The 22,571-nt window shown below is 45.8% G+C and overlaps 1 protein-coding gene across 1 annotated transcript in view; it reads right to left on the bottom strand.

The window, feature by feature from the left end:
* Positions 1–22,571, bottom strand: part of PPM1H (protein phosphatase, Mg2+/Mn2+ dependent 1H) — a gene marked incomplete at its 5' end in the record, with an annotated part of 260,313 nt that overhangs the window by 18,515 nt on the left and 219,227 nt on the right. Inside the window, 2 exons of the mRNA XM_029955458.1 lie at positions 3,065–3,216; positions 21,217–21,324. Of these exons, the coding sequence (XP_029811318.1) occupies positions 3,065–3,216; positions 21,217–21,324 (260 nt within the window). The remainder of the gene's footprint in view (positions 1–3,064; positions 3,217–21,216; positions 21,325–22,571) is intronic.

Genomic DNA, 22,571 nt, shown 5'->3' with positions numbered 1-22,571 from the left:
ATTTGAGTTGTATCTCGAAATCTGGGATTGTGATACCTCCAGCTTTTTCTTTTTCAACACTGCTTTGGCAATTCAGGGACTTTTGCAGCTCCATACAGATTTTATGATTATTTTATGCTAGTTCTATGAAAAATGCTTTTAGTATTTTATTTGTTTGTTATTTACTTATTGCTTTTGGTATTTTAATTGAGTTTGAATCTATAGATTGCTTTGGGTAGTATGGACATTTTAATAATATTAGTTATTCTAATCTATGAACATGGGATATCTTTCCATTGTTTTTTCTTCTTTAGTTTCTTTCATCAATGTCTTATAGTTTTCAGAGTACAGGTCTTCACCTCCTTGGTTAAATGTATTCCTAGGTATTTTATTCTTTTTGATGCAATTGTAAATAGAATGTTTCCTCATATTCTCTTTCTGATAGTTTGTTATTAGTATATAGAAATTCAACAGATTTCTGTATATTGATTTTCTGTCCTGCAACTTTACAATTCACTGATCATTTAGTTTTTATTGTATATTTGTTCTCTATTTTCTTATCTATAATTTGTCCTTTCATTACTTCTCCTGTGTTCATTCTGCTTTCACTTCTTAAATTAGACACTATTGTTGAAATAAGGACCACAGATCTAAATTTTAAAATTAGGGCAGGTATTAGGATGTCTGGGTGGCTCAGTCAGTTAAACGTCTGACTTCGGCTTGTCATGATCTCACAGTTTATGAGTTCGAGCCCTGCATCTGGCTCTCTGCTGACGCCTCAGAGCCTGGAGCCTGCTTTAGATTCTGTGTTTCCCTCTCTCTTCTCCTCCCCCACTTGCACTGTTTGTCGCCCTCACAAAAATAAACATTAAAAAAAAGAAAAAGAAAACACTGGACATGTGTTTACTAATAGCCTGCACTCAGGAAAAGAACATATGATTTACAAGTAGATAGCTCTACTCCTTTGGCTCCTAGCACCTAAACATTATACGACGTCTTTAGGTACGTGTTTAGCCCCGTAATAAAGTCGGCCCTCAAGGTCCTACTCAGAACATCTTTCTCTGTGGTAAAGAGTCTAGAGCTTGTGGCTGGGGCTCCTTAGGATAAAGTTCTGGAAAAAGTTGTCTATGACATGAGGGGAAGTGGGTACTTCTGGCAGGTCAAGGGTTAAGTACAGTTTTCATCTATGCAGAGCTCATTAGACAACAAAAAAGGCTCAAAATTCAGCCTTTAAAGTTTTGATATGTGGTATTTTTCCCATTACTTAAACCCCTAGTTATTTCTAATGTTTATTATAATTTTTCAATTTGTAAATTGTTTAAAACTTTGTTTTCTAATTCCCTGTAGGTGTTCTCTCCCTTGATTAGTATCAAACTTATACATCCTATTTGTTTTGTAGTTTTCTTTGCTATTAAAACACATTTAAAGTGTAAAGCTAAACACTTTTAAAAGAACCTTTTTTCAATCAGAATCATAGTATACTGTCATTGATTACACTGCCCCCCATTGCCAATTTATTGTGCAGTTTTTATTCAGTATTTTAATTCTATCATTTTTAGTACCACACAATAGACATCCTTGTTTCTGTTTTACAGAGTCAATATATCTATAAACTTACTAAGATACTAACTTATTCCATTCTACTTCTCAGATCTTCCATCTGGGACCACTTCCGTTTCTTATCTGAGCATATCCTTTAGAATTTGCTTCAGAGCAGTTTGGTTGGTATTACAATTCTTCATATTGTGTTTTGCCTGAAAATGTCCTCAATTTATCCTCTTCAATGGTGTTTTTACTACATAAAAAAATTCTTTCATATATGTTAAAGAAAAACTTTCGCATTAATATTAAAATATTCTTTTCTGAGACAATTGAAGATATAAATTCACTACCTTTGGGCTCCTATTGTTGTTTCTGAAAAGTCAGCTTTCGGTCTAAATGCTATTTATATATATATGGATATATATATATATATATATATCTGTTTTGTCTTTCTTTCTGGCTGCTTTTAGTACTTTGTTTAAAGTTCTTCAGTTTCACTATGACATACCTACCTAAAATTTTCATTTCTTCTGCTTGAGATTTGTCGGGCTTTCTGGATCTTCATTATCATTCAACAATTCTGGAAGTTTTTCTTCTCAGCTATAGTATTTCCTTTCGGAACGCTATTGAGAGCATCTTAGATCATACCCCTAGACTCATAATCTCATTTTACATTTTCCCTCCTGTCTCTCTGAGCCATGTTACGGATTATTCAGCTCCATTTTCCAGCTCACTAGTGTTCTCTTCAACTGTCTCTAATCTGTTTAATGCATTGGGTTTAATTCTTATTTTTATATTTGTCATCTCCAGAAGTTCTATTTCCTTGTTTTTAAAATCTACGCAATCAGTTTACAATCTCTGGTCCATGTTCCTATTTTCAACGCTTTAAAAATTTTTCTGAAATGTTAAAATATTCATTTGTATTTCTGACTGATAAAATTCAAGAATGAAGTATTTATAGGTCTCACTCCACTGTCTGCTGTTTCTACTGGCTTTTACGCAAGGTGAATTGTTTCTTTGTGTTCTAAGTGAAAGCTGCCTTTCTCCTAGAGGAATTTCTATTTATTTCTGAGGGTCACCTAGAGCTGTTGAAGATATTTACGCTGCCATTATGCTACAAAGGAAAACCTACTTTAATCTTCCTCTCTTTCCCCAATGTTTCTCAAAAGAAATAATTTCCCAACAGATAAAAATCACTGCCGGGAGCATTTGGTATTGCTCTCATCAGGAGGAACACAAATTAGATTATTCCCACTTTGGAATTATGAGGGAAGAATGTGAGAAGCATATGCTGCCGAAATATCTTACAAATCAAATTCTTTATACCACTTACATCTAGCTTCAACTTAAGGAGGGTTTTTATTTGACTGTGAAAGTACTTCTAATAAGAAATGTTATCCTTTTGCAGTTTGGTTCCTAATCCATCCATATCAGCTCTACTACAAATCATGAATGATGAAAAGCGCACGATTATTATTTATTTTAGTCCCACCATGTAAAACTGGCTGGAGGTATAACCCTACAACCACAGCAAGACACAAACCTGTGCGGGTCATCTGGGTCACAGTTAGGAAGAAACTGAGTGATGGCTTCTGCCACTTCTTCGTTCGATAAAACATCCCAGAGTCCGTCGGTGGCCAAGATCAGCACATCATCTGCTCCGTGCTCGTATTTGGAGAGATCGTAGACTCTTACCTGAAAAGAATGGAAATATTCCTGCTTAAGAAGTTGGCAGCACATCATTTCCCATAACAAACTGTTTTCCCAGCTCGCCGAGGGGTTTTTAAGTGTGCGCTACAAAGAGCTGGGTTGTGCAACCAGCTTTGTGGCCACAGGTGGCCTCCTTTGGAGACCTGCTCTGTAGACATATGGGACTCAATGGGTGGGCTCACACGTTGACAAGGAAGAATCAATTGAAAATTAATGCCTGAGACATAGCTGGAATGATACTTACAATAGATACTGCGTGAGCCAGAAAAGCAGCCGGAGGCTTGCCTCCTCCCTTCCTTTGCACATCCATTCCACAAATACTCAGTAAGGGCCTGTTCTGGGCCAGGGGCTCTACGCACAAAGACGAATAACAGGGGCGCCTGGGTGGCTCAGTCGGTTAAGCCTCCAACTTCGGCTCAGGTCATGATCTCACTCACAGTTTGTGGGTTTGAGCCCCGTGTCAGGTCTGTGCTGACAGCTCAGAACCTGGAGCTTGCTTCAGATTCTGTTTCCCTCTTTCTCTGCCCCTCCCCGTCTCAAGCCCTGTCTCTGTCTTTCAGAAATAAATAAAATGTTAAAAAAAATTTTTTAAAGTAACAGGAAATAACAGATTTCTTTGCCTCTTAGCTCTGTCCGTTGGAGAGAGAAGGCCAGCCTTGGATCTTCAGTAGTTACTCTGTGTTTGTCTAGAACTGCAGAGACACTTTATTTAATGGGCTCACTTGAATCACCTTTTCGCTTACCTGTTTGAGCCCCAAGGGGCAGGATTGCCCTCCTGTTAGGATGGGGCTCAGAGGCTACACTCAGGTTTAAGGAGGACACAGGCTAAATCTGAATCTCCAAAGTGGATCCTGGCAAACTGTAAGTCCTTCCTCATCCTCGGCCCTGGAATGACTTGAGATCTCTCAGTATCCACCTGTACTCTTTGTGAAGAACAGAATAACCTTGATGAAACTAGGAAGAACACAAATCTAGCAGTATTGGGGCTAGGCAACAACTCTATTTTCACCCAGCTTTGGCAGCAAAGGAGTCTAGGACTTCATTGCCATGCCCTCCTCACTGGGCAGAACCAGCCCATGGACACTACCTCATGAGCTGAGGACACATGCAGGTCAACTTCATCAACCTTCCAGCTCCTCCAACCCCTCTCTTTTTCCCCATCTTCTGAAAGCAAGTGTGAAAGCTGTAGGCCAGTGGCGGGACAGGGAGAGGAAGGAGTCTGGAGTTTAAGCAGCCGTGTCCCCCATCAGACACAGTCACTGCTAGGTCATCTCAGATCTAGAGAGAATTCAACTCTAAGAGGGCTATGCACTGTTCAAATCCACATCTTTGAAAGCCCAGCCTCCTAGTTTTAGAGAGGTTTGCCCAGGCCTGTGACCCTCTGACACAGGGCTGCTCCTGGAGACCAAAGGCCCATACCCGGCAGCACAGAACAACAAAATACCACACGCCTGCCCACAGGGCCCTGGGAAAATGAGCGCAGATGAAAAGCAGCCCCCAGGTACCAGGCCTCTGTGGCCTGCTAACTGCGCGGTAACGACCAGCTAAGAGCCCAGTGCATGGCCCACAGGAGAAGAGAACTCAGGGGTGTACTGGACTAGCTTTTAACATTTTCTCAAAAGGCATTTTCACTTTGAGGGTAGAAATTTACATTCTACAGAAGGCAGTGTGCCTTATGAGGCCAAATTAAGGAAAACAACAGGGGGAATCTTAAACTTACAGCAGCCTGGAAAGTCCCAAATGCCAAAATTCGATCCTCTGGCCACTGACTGAATTCATGTGGTCTGGTTTCCACTCTATAGAGGCAACCAAATCCCTCTTGGGTTTCCTTGTGACCCCCTGGGCGCCACAAATGTTAGAGCAGTGCTTCTCAAATGTTTATGTGCCTGGGAATCAGCTGGGGATCCTGCTGAAAGGCAGATTCTAATTCAGTTGTGGCCAGAAGCTGCCTTTCCAGCTCCTTCTATGTGATGCGGATGCTGTGGGTCCTTGGGCTGCACTCCGAGTATCTAGAGTGTGGAGGCTGAGGGGAATGCCTACTGGCCCCTGTTGGCAAACAAGGAAATGCAGGGCTTGGTGGCCTCTGTGATGCCTGCACAGCCTATGGTCTAGGGCAGGCTTTGGAGAGGCCAGCAAATGTTGGCTCTGGGCTCCCAACCTCAAGTCCTGGCTCACCGGGTCGTTATTTCCAGTATGCAATGACTTGGCCTAAGAGAGACTAGCTTACTCTGGGGTAGGTCCACAGTACATTTCTGTGACAACCTGAACGCCACAGTATAAGAGATGTTTCAGGCGGTGGGGAGATGATGTCAGGTGCTCCAGTTCCAATCTTGCACTTGTAGCTAAATAGGAGATTCCATCTGCCTTCTAGCGCCTTCTAAAAGAAAGATTTCTAGGTCTGAAGATAACATCCGTTTAATTTCAGGACTACCCTGGGTTTAGGGTGCCAGAATCTCTTCAAGTGCTTCTGCTGGCCAAAAACATGTAGAGATTTGAGCTGTTTAAGCTTAAGTTATCCTGCCCGCTACTCAACTGGAGATCTGGCCAGCAGAACAGGAGTGGGATGATAAACAGAAACATGTTAGGAAATGCTCTCTTCAATCCCATCAATAAATTGAATCCTTCCCTAATTCCACTATTCACATTTCCACACACAGTTCTCTAATGCTGTTTCATTAGCCAACATGAAAATCCTTTCAAACCATTCTCGAAGTATATTTAATGTAAATAATAAAAAGCTGGTCTCAACCCTGTTCCCTGAGGCACTCCCCAATTAACATCCTTTTAGGTTTTTATTGCTACCCTTTATTTCCTGCCCTTTAGCCAATTTCCAAAGGACTCTGCCAACTTTCCACTTACAACTCGTGTCTTGTACATTAACCTGTAATGCAGGACATTTTGTGAAAACGCTCTCAGATAAACTGGGCTGCGGCACAAGACAACCCGCTTCCCGCCCATCCTCCCCAGCGGCAAGGGCTTCAAAGGATTCTGGCGGGCTCTGGAGGCCTGACCCCCTCTCCCCGCAGCTGGTGCTGGCTCTCCTCAGTCAGACCACACTCACCTCTCCAAAGTTCCCTCTTCAATTCTGTAAATAGCTTCTTGCTCTTCCAGGAAGCCTCACATTAAACTAATGGGCTCTGAGGCTTCCCGGCCTTGGACACCAGGAAGAGAGTATCCCGGGCCTCGGGAGGGGAGAGGTGCACTATGCCAGCGCCTGTGTCTGCAGGAGAGCTGGGGAACAGGGTCCCGGCTTTGTGTGGCTCCTTCCTGTGTTCCCAGCTGCCCAGAAAGGGAGAGGAAGGCCACAGGCATCCTTGAGATCCCTGCAGTTTTAGAGAGCAATAGAATTTGAGCTGCTGAGAGAGGATGGGGCCTGTGTGGGTCCATCTGCCCCGCCTGGAGCCGCCTGGATGTGTTGACTGAGCACTTGCTGTGTGCCAGCTACTCTTCCAGGCCCTGCGGATACAGCTGTGAACAGGAGGGACAAAGTCCCTCAGGACATCTACACTAGTAGAGAGAACCAAAAACTGCAACTCGAGAAGCGGACGGGTGCTCTGCAGAAAAGTCGGAGTAAGAAGAGTGACCAGGCCGTCCTTGTAGAGGACCCAGTTACGGCAGCCCTCTCCGGAAAGGCACCGTGTGAACAAAGATCTGAACGCGGGAGGTGATTTCCCACAGGTCCCTTCCTGGGTTCCTCCTCCCTTCCCTGAGGGACCTGCCAGTCCTCCGGGCCCGGGGGTGGATTGGGGGGTGCAGTGCCACCCGCTGCTGCCACAGCAACCCCAGGGAAAGCAACCAACAAGCAGCATCTCTTTCTCTTCCCTGGTCGGTGTGGTCACAGTCCTCCACGTCAGACTTGTACCTCCAGGTCCACTTGTCTGTCTCTTGCACAAGACTGGTTATCGTCAGATTTTCACGTGCTGAAGAATCCCGAGGGGTGCTAAACGAACAAGTTTAGATTCAAGCGTCTACTCTTTAAACCTTCCGATTGCGCAGGGCTGTGCCCGAACCTCAGCTTATTTAGACAAGGGCCAGGTTATTCCAACATAGTGGGGAGGCCTCACCTCGAAAACAGGGTCACTGGCAATGAACCCCTCAAAGAGCAGGGTCAGAGCTGTCCTGTTTCCAACCCCAGAGCGCAGAGCTTAGCATTCAGTGACCACTCACTAAACAACCAAGAGAAGCATTTGCCTCACAGGACATTCATGCCGTGTTCTGCTTACAGTGAACACCGACCGCCCCGTCAGTTGGCCATCTTCTCTCCCTTCCCGAGACTCAACTTCTAGAGCCCAGAGATCCCACTTTGCATTTCTTCCGTGGGCCTGGCAGTGTTTTTCGTAGTAAATAACAAGAGATCTTCAGGCCACACTTGCTGAGACAAAGAATAAATGAAAGGAAGGGGGGAAGAAAAATAATTCAGTGTGTGAGATCTAGTCCGAGGACGCTCTAATATGGTCACTGGGCAGATTTCATTTGTCACCTCGGACACTTCCAAGCAGTCACTCAAATACAATGTGCTGATATTGAACAGAAGTAGCAGACTCTTTCCTTTCCTTCCCTGTCCTCGCTGGAGCTGGTAACAAACAAACAACTCAGCGTAAGGGAGGGGGCAGGAAAGAGTTCGGGGGCACAAGAGCCTTGACTAATGTGCCCCTGAATGAGCCAAGCGCTGACTGCTCTCACAGGGCCCTCAGCTTCAAAGCACTTAGAGACATCCTTAATGTCATCGCCGGCATCTATGTACACAGGAGCTTGTGATGGCGAGTCTTTAACCCAGGGCCTCCACTCAGGGCTCGGCCCCCGGCTGCTGCCTCAGCACTCGTGTAATGTGTGCTCACCTCTTTGTTCTATTACTGATGAGATTTCCATGGCACGTTGACAGAGCTCACGCTAGTGTAAGCTGAGGCCGGCTTCCGGAAGCTACTTTTAAAAAGAATCCATCAATTCTTCCATTTGCCCAATCACGGCCACTTCTCTAGGATGCCCTCACAGCTTTTACAGCTTTATCAACTCAGCAAATTCTCCCAACCCTTTTTCCCTCTGAAGTACTCAGGGGAGGCCCAGGAGCCCCCAGAGCTGAGGACTGGCTTTCTGAAGGAACAAGAGCCTCCGGCCTTGGTTATTAGAAGCCCTCACTTCAGGTCTCTGCGTCTAATGGGCTTTTTCTCATCTCTGAAATCATTGGTTAAAAATTAGAGACAAAACTACAAGGACACCTGCTGTACCTGTTACAGGTAGAGCTACTCTAAAGATCAAATGAGATCACGTGGAAGGAAACCACGAGTTCTAGTGTACTGCATGGTGTTTTTTATGGCACTGATCTCAGGTTAGTAGACCTGAAAGTGAACCAGCTGGTGGAAGGAGAGGCGTCAGAGTCAGGGCCTCGGGGTTCAGTTACAAGTCTCATTTCAAATAGCAGGGATTGGGACTCTCACAAGTGTTCTTGGCAGAAAAGCCAGATGGTTCCCAAGATAAAGAATGCCAAGAGGTAGTAGAAAATAAGGAGAGTATAAAGAATGCCAAGAGATAGTAGAAAATAAGGAGAGTATAAAGTCTCTACCCCATGTAGCCAACCCTGAAGCTCAACCTATAGAACTCTGAACATGGCATCTATGCCAGGGAAAAAGAAAACTCCAGCATATTCCTGTGGTCCTACAAACCAAGCCAATTATTTCAATGTTATTTTATTTTCAACCAAAATTGCATCGAGAGTCTGTGTTGCTGTGATTCTACCTACACTATGCCATGAAACACACACTGAACTTGGTGGCAAAAGACTTGGGTTTGAAACCACCTCTCCTTAAATTAAGGCAAAACCATTTTGGTCATTCATGTTTTCAAAGTCTATTGACCACCTGCTGGGAATATGGAAAGAAGTGGTGATTGTTCACCCGGAGTGTCGGGGAGAAGGAGTTGGATCATACGCCTTACTGTGGGGGCCAAACCCTGGGGAGGTGAGAGAGGGCTGATGTGCTTGGTGGCTTTTTATAGTTTGATTTGGCTACAGAACTGGATTTCCACTGGGGATTGTTGAGGGATGAGGCATGGCCTTTCAAATCCTCAGTGTCTCCCTTTGTGAAATGAAAGGTTAGGATTAGGTGGCCACCGTGGATGCTGGTGGCACTAATGTTCTCAGACTCTTTCATCATACGAGGAGTTAGGGCTGGATGTGACTGGCCACGTGACCTCAGGGCCTCTGACTGCAAATGCGTCAAGGGACATTTAAGTATTCTAAATATGCTGGCTGACTGGGGCTGTGGGTATAATTTTATATTTGAAATATACCACAGATATTCTTGAGGGTTTGCTTTCTCTTTTGCAGTCTACAGACAAAATAAACATCTGACTTTGGTTACCACCTAATAGCTAAAACGTTTCTAAATCAGCTAAAATAGAAGGTAGCACGTAGAGAGCCAGAAACTGTACCCGAAGCCTGGCTGCTATAGCATAAGGCTTCCATTTTCTGAGACCAGGACTTTGCAGCTCCGTGAGGTGATCTACGGGAAGGACTTTCCTTTACATGCTGGGCTGCTCTCAGGATCCAGTCCTTTCTCTGGGCTTTCAGTGGCTCGTGCCCCACTGAATCAAAGGCTCACTGAATGAATCAGAGAATGAATGGGCTTGAATCTAGCTTATCAGTAATTTGAGGAATGAGCTTCTGTTTGTTAAAATGTTCATTTATAGGGATAAAGGTCAGAGGAAAGCCCAGCCTGTGAGTGAAACTACGTGGGTGCCGTGTAGGTGGATTGAGTCATGTCTAATCCAGTGAGGAGGCACACACAGAGTGACAATATGTGCCTGTTTGCCTGGGCGAGTTTGGGTTCCTGCTGTTTTCCCAACAAAGTTATTAATATGTCCACACTGACAGTAAGTTATATACGATCACCTAACGAATAAATAGTGAAATGGCTGCTATTTTTTATATGTGTAGTTGCTACTTCTGGCCACTGAGGACTCAACATAATCACATAACCAGTGTATTCTTACTTCACAAGACTTTGCTCACAATGGCAGGATTTCAGAGAGCTCAAGTGAGCAAGAGACCAAGTAACTATGGACCTTGCCTTAGGAGAGGAGACACAGCCATGCCTGGTGGGCTGAGGGGCACCTGGGGGCGGCAAAGTCCACCCCACTGAGTGTAGTTATTCTGAAGCCAGGAGCCCAGGTCTCAGCAGACCTGCGCACATGGAGAACGAAGTGCGGCCCCTCACCCAGCAGTCCGGCATGGAGCCGCGGGCATTGTGAGACTGGACCACGCAGTCCAGGACTAGAACATGGATGTGTAATGAACCCACGCGGGGATTATAAAACTGAAGTTTCTGAAGCCCAGTGAAGAATGGCTAATGACAGTATTATTCAAACAGCGGTCTTTGGATCCCCTGCTTCAGAATGGTCTAAACATGTGAAAACTCCTAGGACCTACTCTAGACCTAGTGCTTTAGATTTTCAGGAAGCAGATTCCAGAGAGTTGCTGTCGTTTGAGGGGGGGGATGCATGATCTTATTTTATTCAAATACCAGTCTTATCACACATGATCCAAGAATCGTCAAACAATAAACCAAATATACACAGATCTTAAAGAGTGGTCCTTAAACATTATAGTCAGTGATGCCATGCTTGCCTATCTGCTGAATGGTTTGGTGGCCATTGAGGTGTGGATGTTGTTTTATGTTGGCAAGACCATAGGCGTGCATTTTAAATATATAATAACATCTGTTTTATTTTTTAATTTTTATTTTTTAAATTAAACTCTACACCCAGCATGGGGCTTGAACTCATGACCCCGAGATCATGACTGAGCCAGTCAGGCACCCTGGGGTTTGCATTTTAAACAAACTTCTCAAACTATTCTTCTGTGTGTAATGCAATAAATTAATGCAAAAAAAGGATACTGCATGTTTAACTGAAACAGTCCAATGAAATTATTATTTTTCAGAAGAGGATCACAGTGAAACAATCTAATGAGAAGAAATATTTGACACAATATAGAGGTTAGCTCCCTTGGATGACCGTAAACTGTATGAGTTGCCAAGCAAGATTTTTTGGTGTCAAAGTAAATGTCAAATTCTGATTTTATTCAAATAACTGGTTACTTCCCAAGTCACTTCCCAACGGAAACAAACCAGGAAAATGTCACACACATGCATACAAGTGATTTTTACAGCTAGAGAGTTAGAGATGCCGATGGAGGACAGACGAAGTCATGAAGTCCTCCCTGTACGTAGACTCAGATAGCACCACAGACAAAAGCTTCTCTACATTCTTAATACCACCCCCCCCCACCTTCTCAAAGCGGCGGCGGCTGTGGGAGGGGGGCATACAGCCTGCAAGAGGATATCACTCCCGCTGAGAAGAAAGATGCACAGGAGAGGTCGAGGGGCACAAACTTCCAGTTAGAAGACAGGGATGGGAAGTACGGCACTGTGACGGTAGTTCTCTATGACCTGTATCTACACACAGTAGATACATAAAATTTATATATATAACATATTGTATTATATACTTAAAAAGAGAGTAGAGCTGCAATGTTCTCACCACAAAACAGAAATGGTGGTTCTGTGATAGAGCTATAGTGGTAATCATTGGGCAATGTGCAAATATAAATGCATCAAATCAACACACTGTACACCTTGAACTTATATCATGTTACATGTCAGTTATATCTTTACTAAAACTGGGAAAAAAACTGTCAAACACCACTGTCCTAGACTGTCAGAGTATCCCTGGATAGAATTCCTCATTTTTGTTTTGTAGGAGAGTCTGTGGTTTGTGAGGCCTGAAATTGACAAAATCTTAGAAGCTCTCTTTAAAAAAAAGAATATGGAAATAATTATGAATACAAACATAGATACCAATGTACTTACTAAGAGAGGAGAAATGGTGACAAATTACTAAACCATGGAAAATGAGGTCTCTTTCTTTCGAGAAATGTTTACAAATAAATGATTCCCGACTCTAACCTTGCTTCTGCCCCCTACCTAGAACATTCTTCATCTCTTAGAAACAACCAAACTCAGTAAGGACTGGTCCAAATGCAGAGTCCTGATGACTCATGTTTAATTAGCTTCTTTGTACATCTGCCTCCATACTGCAAACTAGATTACCTCTGTTGACTAATGAGCTAAACAGTTAACTCATCAACTTATATTAGTTTGCACTGGAAGAAAGATGATTATTTCTCTAATCCTCAAGATTTCACAGCAGGGAGGGCACTGTTTCCCCCCCCAAAGTCTGTTTATTTATTTGAGAGAGAGAGAGAGAGAGAGAGAGAGAGAGAGAGAGAGAGAGAGAGAGAGAGAATCCCAAGTAGACTCTGCATTGTCAGTGTAGAGCCTGATGCAGGGCTTGATCCCATGAACCGCAAGATCATGACCTGAGCCAAAATCACAAGTCAGACACTTAGCGGACTGGGCTACCCAAGTGCCCTGGTGTGGGGAACTTGTACGGGCAGGATGTGGTACGGAGCCTCTAAGATGGGCGCTGTCAATCCAGGTCCTCCCTGTACAAGCACACAGCTCCTCCTTCAAGAGGTGAGTCCAATCCCCTCTCCTCAAGTATGGAAGCCTTAGTGATTTCCTTGACCATTGGCAAGTGGTAGAGCTGATGGTTCTAGGCCTTCAAAGGCCAGGTCCTACAAAGTCCTATAGCTTCTGCGTGGCACTCTTGAACCACTCGCTCTGGAGGTGTTTTCTCTCAGAATCCGGTTGCCACCCTATGAAAAGCCGAAACCCCACGGAGAAGCCACGTGGAGCTGCCTCAGCCCGACTCCTCAGCGGATAGCCGGCCTCACCTGCCAGCCATGGATGGGAGGGAGCGGCTTTGGACTTGCAGTCCAGCTAGTCTTCCGGTCACTCCAGCCCCAGGGGACATCCAGCATTGACGGGAGACACCCCCAGAGGGAACTACCTAGCGGAAGCCAGTCAACTCACAGAGCTATGAAAGGTAATAACTTAAATAATACAGACCGTCATGGCTCCATGTCCTGGGGTGGCTGGTTTTGCAGTCCTTAAGGGCACAAAGGCACTGTATTGGAATCTGTCACTTCTAGGCCCTCTCCCTCCGTGGGGTTGGGGAGATGGGGTGGGGCACTGAGCCCCTGGAGTTTTCTCCTTGGTCTCAACTTGTCCCTCTGCAGCACCTGTCCCTTGGCTCCTGTCCTCTAGCAGGCAGACATTGGCAGACCCCTCTCTCCTGTGGGGTGGCGAGAGGGGAGCCCACAGCTAGCTGGGGCCTAAATTTAATCTGGGAGGGGTGGTGGTGGACAAGAATAAGAAGTCCATTTTGGTCTGAAATCCAAACAATGGTTTCTGGTCTAACTTTACACCAGCTATAAAGTTATTTTCATCCGAGCCACCTGTGTCTATGTTTTTAATTGTTCAGAAAACTCAGAAGGGAAAAAAAAAGCATAAAATTAGTTTTCCTCTCCAGACCTCCACAAACAGCATTTTTCCCTTATCTTAGGCTAGAGAGCAGTTTAAGTTTTAGAAAATTTCACTCACTTCATCCAGTAAATCCAGTCTGCCATCAATTTTCACCATTGTGGTTTTTGTTTTTGTTCTTTTTTTGAAACGTCGCTCACAAGTACCTCCTTTCCATTTTCCTGGTCCCTTCCTTAGTGTTTGTCCTCCTGCTGCAGTTTCAGTTTTACGGCGGTCGCCCTGTCTGCCTCTCGGCACCCGCACCCCTGCACCCCCATCTCCATGCCGTTACAGGCCCCACCCCAACGTTTATCAGGCTGCTCCCTCGCTGAGGCCCTTCCCGACTGCCTCGCGCCTGGGTCCGGGCCCTCTGCAATCAGGAGCGTCGTTACTGCCAACAGCCTGTGGAGCTATCTTCCAAGCCCAGTGACCCCCACGAGGCAGATTTTGCTTCATCCGGACTCACCCCTGCTTCCTTCTTATTCTTGTCCTCCTTTTTCAATTATATAGTCCTCTCTCCCTCTTGTGAATCCGCTCGTCCCTTAGGGAGCAGGAATCACAGGGTTTATGGGTGATGATTCTTTCACTAGTCCCCCGTTCCAACCTGTCCCAAAATTCTAATGCTCTAGAGGACATGTTCCCTAGTGTGCTGGTCAATAAACACGACTGGACTCAGGATCTCTATGTTAAGAGCCGGGGAAATTTTGTGGTCTTGCTGGAATTGGAAGAGGAGCGAGGAGCTAATATTTATTATGCCGGGTTCTGGCGAAGTACTTTACGTAGGTCATTCAGTTTGTTCCTAAGTTCCCGGGTTTCACTGTCATCTTTTTATTGAAGAGGAAGCTGAGATTTAGGTAAAGTACCTTTTACAAGGTCACCCAGCTAATAACTGAAGAGACAGAGCTTGAAGTCAACGCTCATTACCAGTCTGAGGTTTTAAGTACTACATCACACACCACCTCCTAAGGTATTGTTGAGGGAAAGTTTTAAAACAAGTTTACCCTACTCTACCCCCTAAAGATAATTACTGTTACCATTTTATGAAATTTCCTTCACGCCTGTATTTGTATACACATGCATATGCCTTCTTACCAACTTACGATCACACTTTGTATATACAATCATATTCTGTCTCACTTAATATGGTACAGCTTCCCCGCCATGTCATTATGCATCCATATTGTTTTTTATGAATTGTTCAGACTGCAGAAAGTACACAGCACAATAAAACAGGCTCTTTCCCAAAATGGGACTTTGGCTTGGGGTATGAAAAGCTACCAAGAATAAGAAGACTTTAAATGTTAAGTTGTCAACCATGAGTTTTTAAAAATTTTTTCAAGGTTTATTTTTATTTTTGAGAGTGAGACAGAGACAGAGTAGAAGCAGGGGAGGGGCAGAGAGAGAGGGAGGGAGACACAGAATCCAAAGCAGGTTCCAGGCTCTGAGCTATCAGCCAAGAGCCTGACATGGGGCTTGAATTCACAAACTGGGAGATCATGACCTGAGCCAAAGTCAGATGCTTAACTGACTGAGCCACCCAGACACCCCAACGATGAGCTCTTAGCTACTGATCATGTTTTCATGGGAGACAACAGGGGAGGCTCAAACAAGACAGTCATTCTCTCTTAATATGGAAGTGACTAGTGGAAATCCCTAAGTGCAAAGCCTTCCAGAAGCTGGTGGGGAATGAAGACTAGAACTTCTTGACCACCTCTGACAATGTACAAAACCTAGTGCCAGGCAGCTCCAGTTTTTTTTTAAAGTCTACTTTGAGAGAAAGAGACAGAGCACAAGTGGAGGAGGGGCAGGAAGAGAGGGAAACACAGAATCTGAAGCAGGCTCCAGGTTCTGAGCTGTCTGCACAGACCCCCACATGGGGCTTGAACTCACGGACCTCGAGATCATGACCTGAGCCAAAGTGGGACACTTAACCAACTGAGCCGCCCAGGCGCCCCTCTGCAGATGTTCTTACTTTTCTTAGCACCTTGTGAACACAGGCATGGTCACCTCGCCTGAGGGAAGGGGAAGGCAGGCTAAAATAGTGCCAGTCACGTGGGCATTCAGATACTGGAGTCTAGGGTCTTCCTTCTCTTGGAGAAGGCAGTTTCAGATGAAAGAAAAAAAAATCTAGATGAAGAAAAGAATGAGCTAAATGAGTCATCTGCAATTATGAGAAACAGCTGACAGGAAACTCGAACACCAGGGAAAAGACCAAGGAAACAGAGAGAAAACCAGGCTCCTTGTGGTTCAGTCTAGCAGGGGTGGCGGGGTGGGGGTGGGGGGCCGCGGAGGGGAGGGGACGCAGAGTCTAGGATGGGGGTTGGCTCTGCAAACTGGCCTCTATTTGGGAGAAGACATCGTTCTTCCAAGAGCCCAGAAAGGGGCTCGGGGCAGTCCTGGAGTGCAGGCCGGAGAGCAGGCAACGTGAAGAGCAAGGCCAGCTCTGGGGGGGGCCTGCTTGGGGTCGGAAAGGGCCACCCAGCAGAGAATCTGCAGGTTCAGGCTGCAGGCCTGTGTCGCGGTGCCCAGGAACCAGCGCAGCAGGAAGCGTGCTGGAGTGGGGCGGGGAGGAGAGATGCTGGAGAGAGGCGGTGCGGCTGGCTCTCAGGCCTGAGCTCCCAGACCCTTTCCTCCTCCGCTTGAACGGTCAGGAGAGTACAGGGAAGGTGAATATCCATGAGCTTCATGGAGCAAGAAGAGGGGAGACCTGGCTGCGGCGGTTTCTCTTCCACGGGAAAGGCTGCCCCTCGTACTGGGACACAGAGAAAACGCGGTGCTGCGGCCCAGATGCGAGTCAACACGCCTCCACACCCCGAGGTCAGGCCAAGGCCCGGGCGGCGGGGCCTCCGGTGGAATTCAGCTCCTGGCCAGAAATCCCTGCCTTGGACCTTGGAAGACAGGAGGGAGGCTCAGCAAACCTGGCGGCTGCTCTTTGGGTTTGGCAAACTCGAGATTTTTCCAGCGCCTTGTGTTTCAGTGAAACCGAAAATGTGTTTGGCTAGGAACCCTTCTCTAATTTTTAAGCCCCTGAGCATTTTTTAACGTAAATTTGATACACATGTTTTTGTCTTATTTTTATTTAGCTCATCGAATCAAATTAGGAGCTACAATGATGAAGGTAACAATGCTGATTTCCAAGACGATTTTGGAGACTGTCTACTTAGAACTAAATCACATTTTCTCCCCAACTGTTAAAATTACCAGACTGAGCTGGATTTGAAATTTAGAAACCAAATGTGAAATAAAGACCCATGCTTGGCAAAGATGGAGCGGAGCAGGGGAATGTTCTTGGGAAGTCACAGAGAGCCAGGGAGGGTGGGGTGGGGGTGAAGGATGCAGGCAGGAGAGGAGGCACTGACTCTTCAGGCGGTGGTTTACAGAAATTCACCTGGCTTCCCACACTCCCCCAAAGAAGCCCACCAGCCACTGTCTGGCGTCTGATTTTATCACTACCACTCAAGAAAGAGGAGTTTCTGTCCCAAGAACGGGAACGAGGGGTCCCCTGCGTCGGTCTCTCACGCTCCGCCCCTTCCCTCTAACCTCCCCCTCCCCGTTCCTGGTTCTGGCTAAGGCCTCTCCATCTGGAAGCATTTAAAGTGTACAACGATTTTCATCTCGTGCAAAGGAATCTTAGGATCTATACTACATACCCATTAAGCTAAATTATACGTGCACAATCTTATTTTGCACAATTCTGTCTGGTCCAGGTTGGCACACACTAAAGGCTATTACCGTCTATCCCAATTACTTTCTCTACTATGCCATCGTTTTCTACAACTTCAGTCCAAGGCCAGCAGTATTTCTCTGAGAAACTCGAGCCCCATAGGTCCCAGGACAAAGATCCTCTCAGAGCCTCCCTGAACCTCTTGGACACTGTCCAAAGAAATTTCTTTGCACTCAGCTTCTCTCCACTACAGACCCTAATCAAATTACACTGACCTGCATATAGGTACCATCTTGTTACTTCGGATTTGTACAACCTTGGGGGAGTTATTTCGCCTCCTTGCATCTCAATTTACCAATCTGTAAAATGGGCCTAATCACGTGTACCTCATAGGGTTGCGGTGAGGATTAAATGAGATACTATGTGTAAAACACAAAGTAAGTTGTCTGGCCCAGACTAATAAGTTAATAGATGTTATTTGTTACATTTGTTATTATAAAATCTGCACTTTAGTGAACTCTACAACTTTTCTAAGAGCACTTAAATTTTCTGAGAGGTGGCCGGTTGCCATTCAAACATACTCACCCTCCCAGCCCCTCACCAGCGCCACACCAGCCAACCCGGGTCCCTGCAAGCCAGCATCACTCTAGATGGGAAATGTGAGGTTTCTGATCAACCAACCAAGATTGTTTCATGAGTCTCCAGGCCGCCTTCCATGCACGTCCAAGTTTCAAACCTACAGACTCCTCTTTGGAGCCATGGGAACAGAGCAATCAGAGATCTATAATCTACATAGAAATCATTCTCCTTCAAACCAAACCAAACTTTTCCCTTTATCTAGAAAGCATAGCTATGGGTGGGAGAGGGTGAGGAGGAGCTTTTCACTCTGCTTTAAGAAGCAAAGTGACTGGTGGTCCTTGAGCACCGCCCCCCCACCCCCGAACATGAGTCATACTTCATCTGTCCCTTTTGCAAAGAAGAAAGGTGATGGCACCATTTAATGTGTCTGATGAATGGCTTTGTCTCAAGGGGGAAAATACAGAATCCATGAGTCTAGTATTTGCTGTTTTCCTCTGGCCAGGGGTAGTTTCAGCAATAACTCGTGGATCCTGATGTTGGCCAGAATAGAGGGGTCAGGGGTCCACCTTGGACCCTGTAGTACTGGTCCGCGCATGCAGAATCGCTCTGAGGTCAAAAGAGAGACATCTATGGGCTCTTGACAAATAGTAATCAGTATGTCCACCAAGCTGGCCTCACTTGAAATCCTGGATGATATCAGTTAATATGTGTGTCTTCCATGCCTTATATTTATTGGAGATATCCCTCTCCATGGCTTCCTAGCCTCCTGTGACTAGATGTATTGTGAAGGCCAGCCTCAGCAATGAAGACTCTAAAGGAACCACCCCCTTGCTCACAGCCCTGCCAAGGGTGGACCTCAGTGGCTGTTTGTGCCTGTGGCTCTGGGGAAGACAATGTGAAGGGGCAATTTGTTGGCTGGGAAGTCACTTGTGGCCTGGTATAAAAAGCGAGTCGACGGGGTACCTGGGTGGCTCACTCCGCTGAGTGTCTAACTCTTGGTTTCAGCTCAGATCGTGATCTTGGAGTTTGTGGGTTTGAGTCCTGAGTCAGGCTCTGCACTGACAGTGAGAAGCCTGCTTGGGATTCTCGATATATTTTTCTCTCTTCCCCTCCCTCTCAGGTGCGGGGTGGGGGTGGGGAGGGCGTGTGAGTGCTCTCTCTCTCTCTCAAAAAATAAACAAACATTAAAAAAAATTAGTCACGTCAATGAGATTCCTCTCTGGTAATCTGGAATCAAGAGCAAGAAACTGGGTTGGCTGGTGGCAGAGACACATGGAACATGACCAGCCACATTAAGGGCAGAACACCCTCATGAAGGTGACAGACGCTCATTGTTGAGGCTCGCCAGGGGTGGCCTTGACTCCAGAACCACTCATAAAGGCTGGCTCTTCTGGGTTCTTCCTGTGGACACCACAAACCTCTCTTCCAATATTAGCATAACAAACACTCTTTTAAGTCAGCTTGAGTGGGTTTTGGTTTCTTCCAACAAAAAAAGCCTTCAATAAAACAGCACCCACCAGGTCACCTGGGTGGCTCAGCTGGTTGAGTATCTGACTGGCTCAGGTCGTGATTTCGTGGTTCGTGGGTTCGAGCCCTGTGTTAGGCTCTATGCTGACAGCTTGGGGCCTGGAGCCTGCTTCAGATTCTGTGTCTCCCTCTCTCTCTGCCCCTCCCCTGCCCATGCTTGTGCTCACTCTCTCTCTCAAAAATAAATAGACATTAAAAATTAAAAATAAAATAAAACAAAAATAAAAATAAATAAAATAAAACAACACCTACCCCTGGGAAGAACATGCAGATGGAGCTATATCTAAACATTCTGGGCATTTCTGATACAAGGCATTGCTTTAACAGGTAGTTACACAGAGTGCAAACACCACTGGTTCCTGACTCCCCTCTCCCTGGCTCCCCTTTTTGTAAAAATTGGAAAAGTTACAGCTCTCTCCTTCAACTTTCCTTGCAGCTGGGGAGGTCATGTGACACAGTTCTGGCCAATGAGACACAAGTGAGTGTCTGTGGGGACAGACAGGCTGCTGCCCCCTCTCTTCCTGCCTTGCCTGAGGATGTTATGCGGAAAGTCACAGCCACCACCTTGCAACCACGACGGGAAAGTCAGAGCAGCAAAGATGGCGGCCCTAGGGCGCTGGAGGTGGCGCACCTACATGAGCGCCACCAAACTCCAGCCTCCTTGTGAGGTGAAAAGAATAGAGCCTTAAACTACTATTACTTAGATTTCTCTATAACTTAGAAAAGCAAAATATTTTCTAAAGATATCCCTGAAACAGAACTTGATGTTTCCCATAGCTTAAGGAAAATGTGTTGTCAGATTTTTTAACATTAGTTTCAGGTGAGGGAAAAAGAAATTTTTTTAATGTTGTTTTTGAGAGAGAGAGAGAGAGACATGAGCAGGGGAAGGTCAGAGAGAGAGGGAGACACAGAATCCGAAGCAGGCTCCAGGCTCTGAGCTGTCAGCACAGAGCCCAACGCGGGGCTCAAACTCACGAACCTTGAGATCATGACCGGAGCTGAAGTTGGACACTTACCCGACTGAGCCACCCAGGTGCCCCAGAAAAAGAATTTTTTAAACCAAAGATAGGACAACCTGTTTTTCAGTTGACTTCTCTAAATATCAACTGAATGATACAAGTTCTGCAGGCATTTAAAATCTGCAAGGGGATAAATGTGACCATTTATGATATAAGGCAGAGAGAGAGTGCAAGTGCTCTCAAATAGCGGCTTTACGTGTATCAAGACAGCGAGAGACATTACTTCCGGGTGGGGGAGGGAGAAATCGGGAGGCCTATGCGGGAGAAGCATGTGAGTTAAACCCGAGAGAAAAAAAAGAATTTGGATGGTTTGCAGACAGGGAAGAGAAGCATTCTAGTCAGAAGGAATAGTTTAAGCAACTGTGGGAAACCGAAGGCCATGGGCAGGAAGGACAAGGCGAGTTCTTTTTGGCAAGTTTGGGAGGGACAAAGAGCAAATTTTTGGTCTAGACAGTCAGACAAATTATAAGAAGCCTTGAATGCCAACCAAAGGAGTCTGGGCTTTATTCTCATAGCCCCGGGATATGGCTTCTGAGCGAACGGGGGTCAGAGTGTGACACTATGTGGGATGGACCGAGGAGGCAGGAAACGCCACCAGGGCAGGAGGTGAGGCAGAAAGCAGGACAGTCAGCGTGAGGATGGAGCAGGACAAAGGAACACGGCAGCGGCACATGTGACGGACGGGGGCTGCTGTCTGGGGATGGGGTGCAGGCCATGGGAGGAATCATGGAGAAAGCATTTGATTGAACAAAATAGAAACAAAAACCTCATGTAGTACCTCTGGAGCTGAAGACAGGAATGGTTTTATGTAGATGTTGGAGTCATGCACCTTCAGGTCATGGTCCCCAAGTCCCCGGGTCACTCCAATAGTTGCCATTACTCGGGCCTAGGAGTATAAGCAGAGGGTCATCAGAAACACTCATACAGAGAAAGCATTCCTGCCACAATGTGGCTGCCACACACCAAGAGAGACACATTGATTTCCCAGTTCCTTCTCTCCCTCTCCAGGCCCCCTGCTCCTGACTTAACGTGGGTAGCTGTTTCCACAGAAGGGCTCACCAAGACCACTTATGTCCCTAAGGAGTGGCTCTTCTACCAGTCATCTTAAGTTTAATGGGTTGCTGCTGTCTTTTTGGCTTTCTTTTGTAGAGACTGGGGGGAAGGGCAGCCAGGAACTAAGTCAACACGTGGGTGATGTCTGCAGCCCCTGAAATCAGTTCAAATCAAATCCAACAGGATCCGTCCATCTATCCATGCATCCATCTGTGACACGCCCACCCTATAAGTACTTGTTGAACACACCTGCCAAGTCTCTATTTCCCGAAAGGCAATAGTAAAAAGATGAAGGAAAAAAAAAAAAAAAAAACCAAAGGCAGAGGCAGCTCCCACCGTCCCCAAGCTCACATTACACTTTATGGTAGAGCGAAGAAACTCTTAGCAACTCTGTCACCTGTCCTGCTAACATCCCCACCAATTCCCTCTTGTGGAGAGGAACAAAACGCCACTTTCTTAGAGCGACAGGGAGACCTCAGGGTTGAGACCTCATCATCTGTGCTTTCCATATAATAAATGAACAGTTTTCTGAATGCTTTAAGGAAATAATACTATATAACTAATGTCTACACAGTCAGCCTTCTATCTCCTGAGATGCCACATATCTGAGCTGCCCAAACATTTACTGAGCACCTGTGTGCAGACACCACGCTGTGGGGGACAAATGTCTAAGGACTACTATAAAGGACTTTGCTCAGCGAGATCAGAAGTGCATATCTGACTAACAATATGTAAAATATGGCCAAATCCTGAAAGACACAGAGGTCATGGGTTATGTGAGATCAGAGGAGGGAAAACTTCTGCTGAGAAGGATTCCTGGAGGTGGGGGCACTACATTTTTGCACAGAAGGATGGGCAGCATCGGGATGGGTAAACACAGAAGGATGGAGTGAAAGTCATTCTCAGTAGAATGGAGCCCAATGGCCTAACGCTCAGATCTTCAATAATATATCCAGTGTGGTTTCACGGGGAGACCTGGGCTTGAACAGACCTGGGCTCGAATCCTCCCTAGTATTTGGGTCATAAGAGTAACTTACAAAGGCTAAGAAACATTAAAATTGAACACATTGCTGTCATCTT

This window comes from Suricata suricatta, chromosome 10 (assembly GCF_006229205.1).
Source record: "Suricata suricatta isolate VVHF042 chromosome 10, meerkat_22Aug2017_6uvM2_HiC, whole genome shotgun sequence".
Classification (NCBI taxonomy): Eukaryota; Metazoa; Chordata; class Mammalia; order Carnivora; family Herpestidae; genus Suricata; species Suricata suricatta.
Note: the sequence above shows the minus strand (reverse complement) of the source record. Positions and strands in the feature narration are given on the sequence as shown.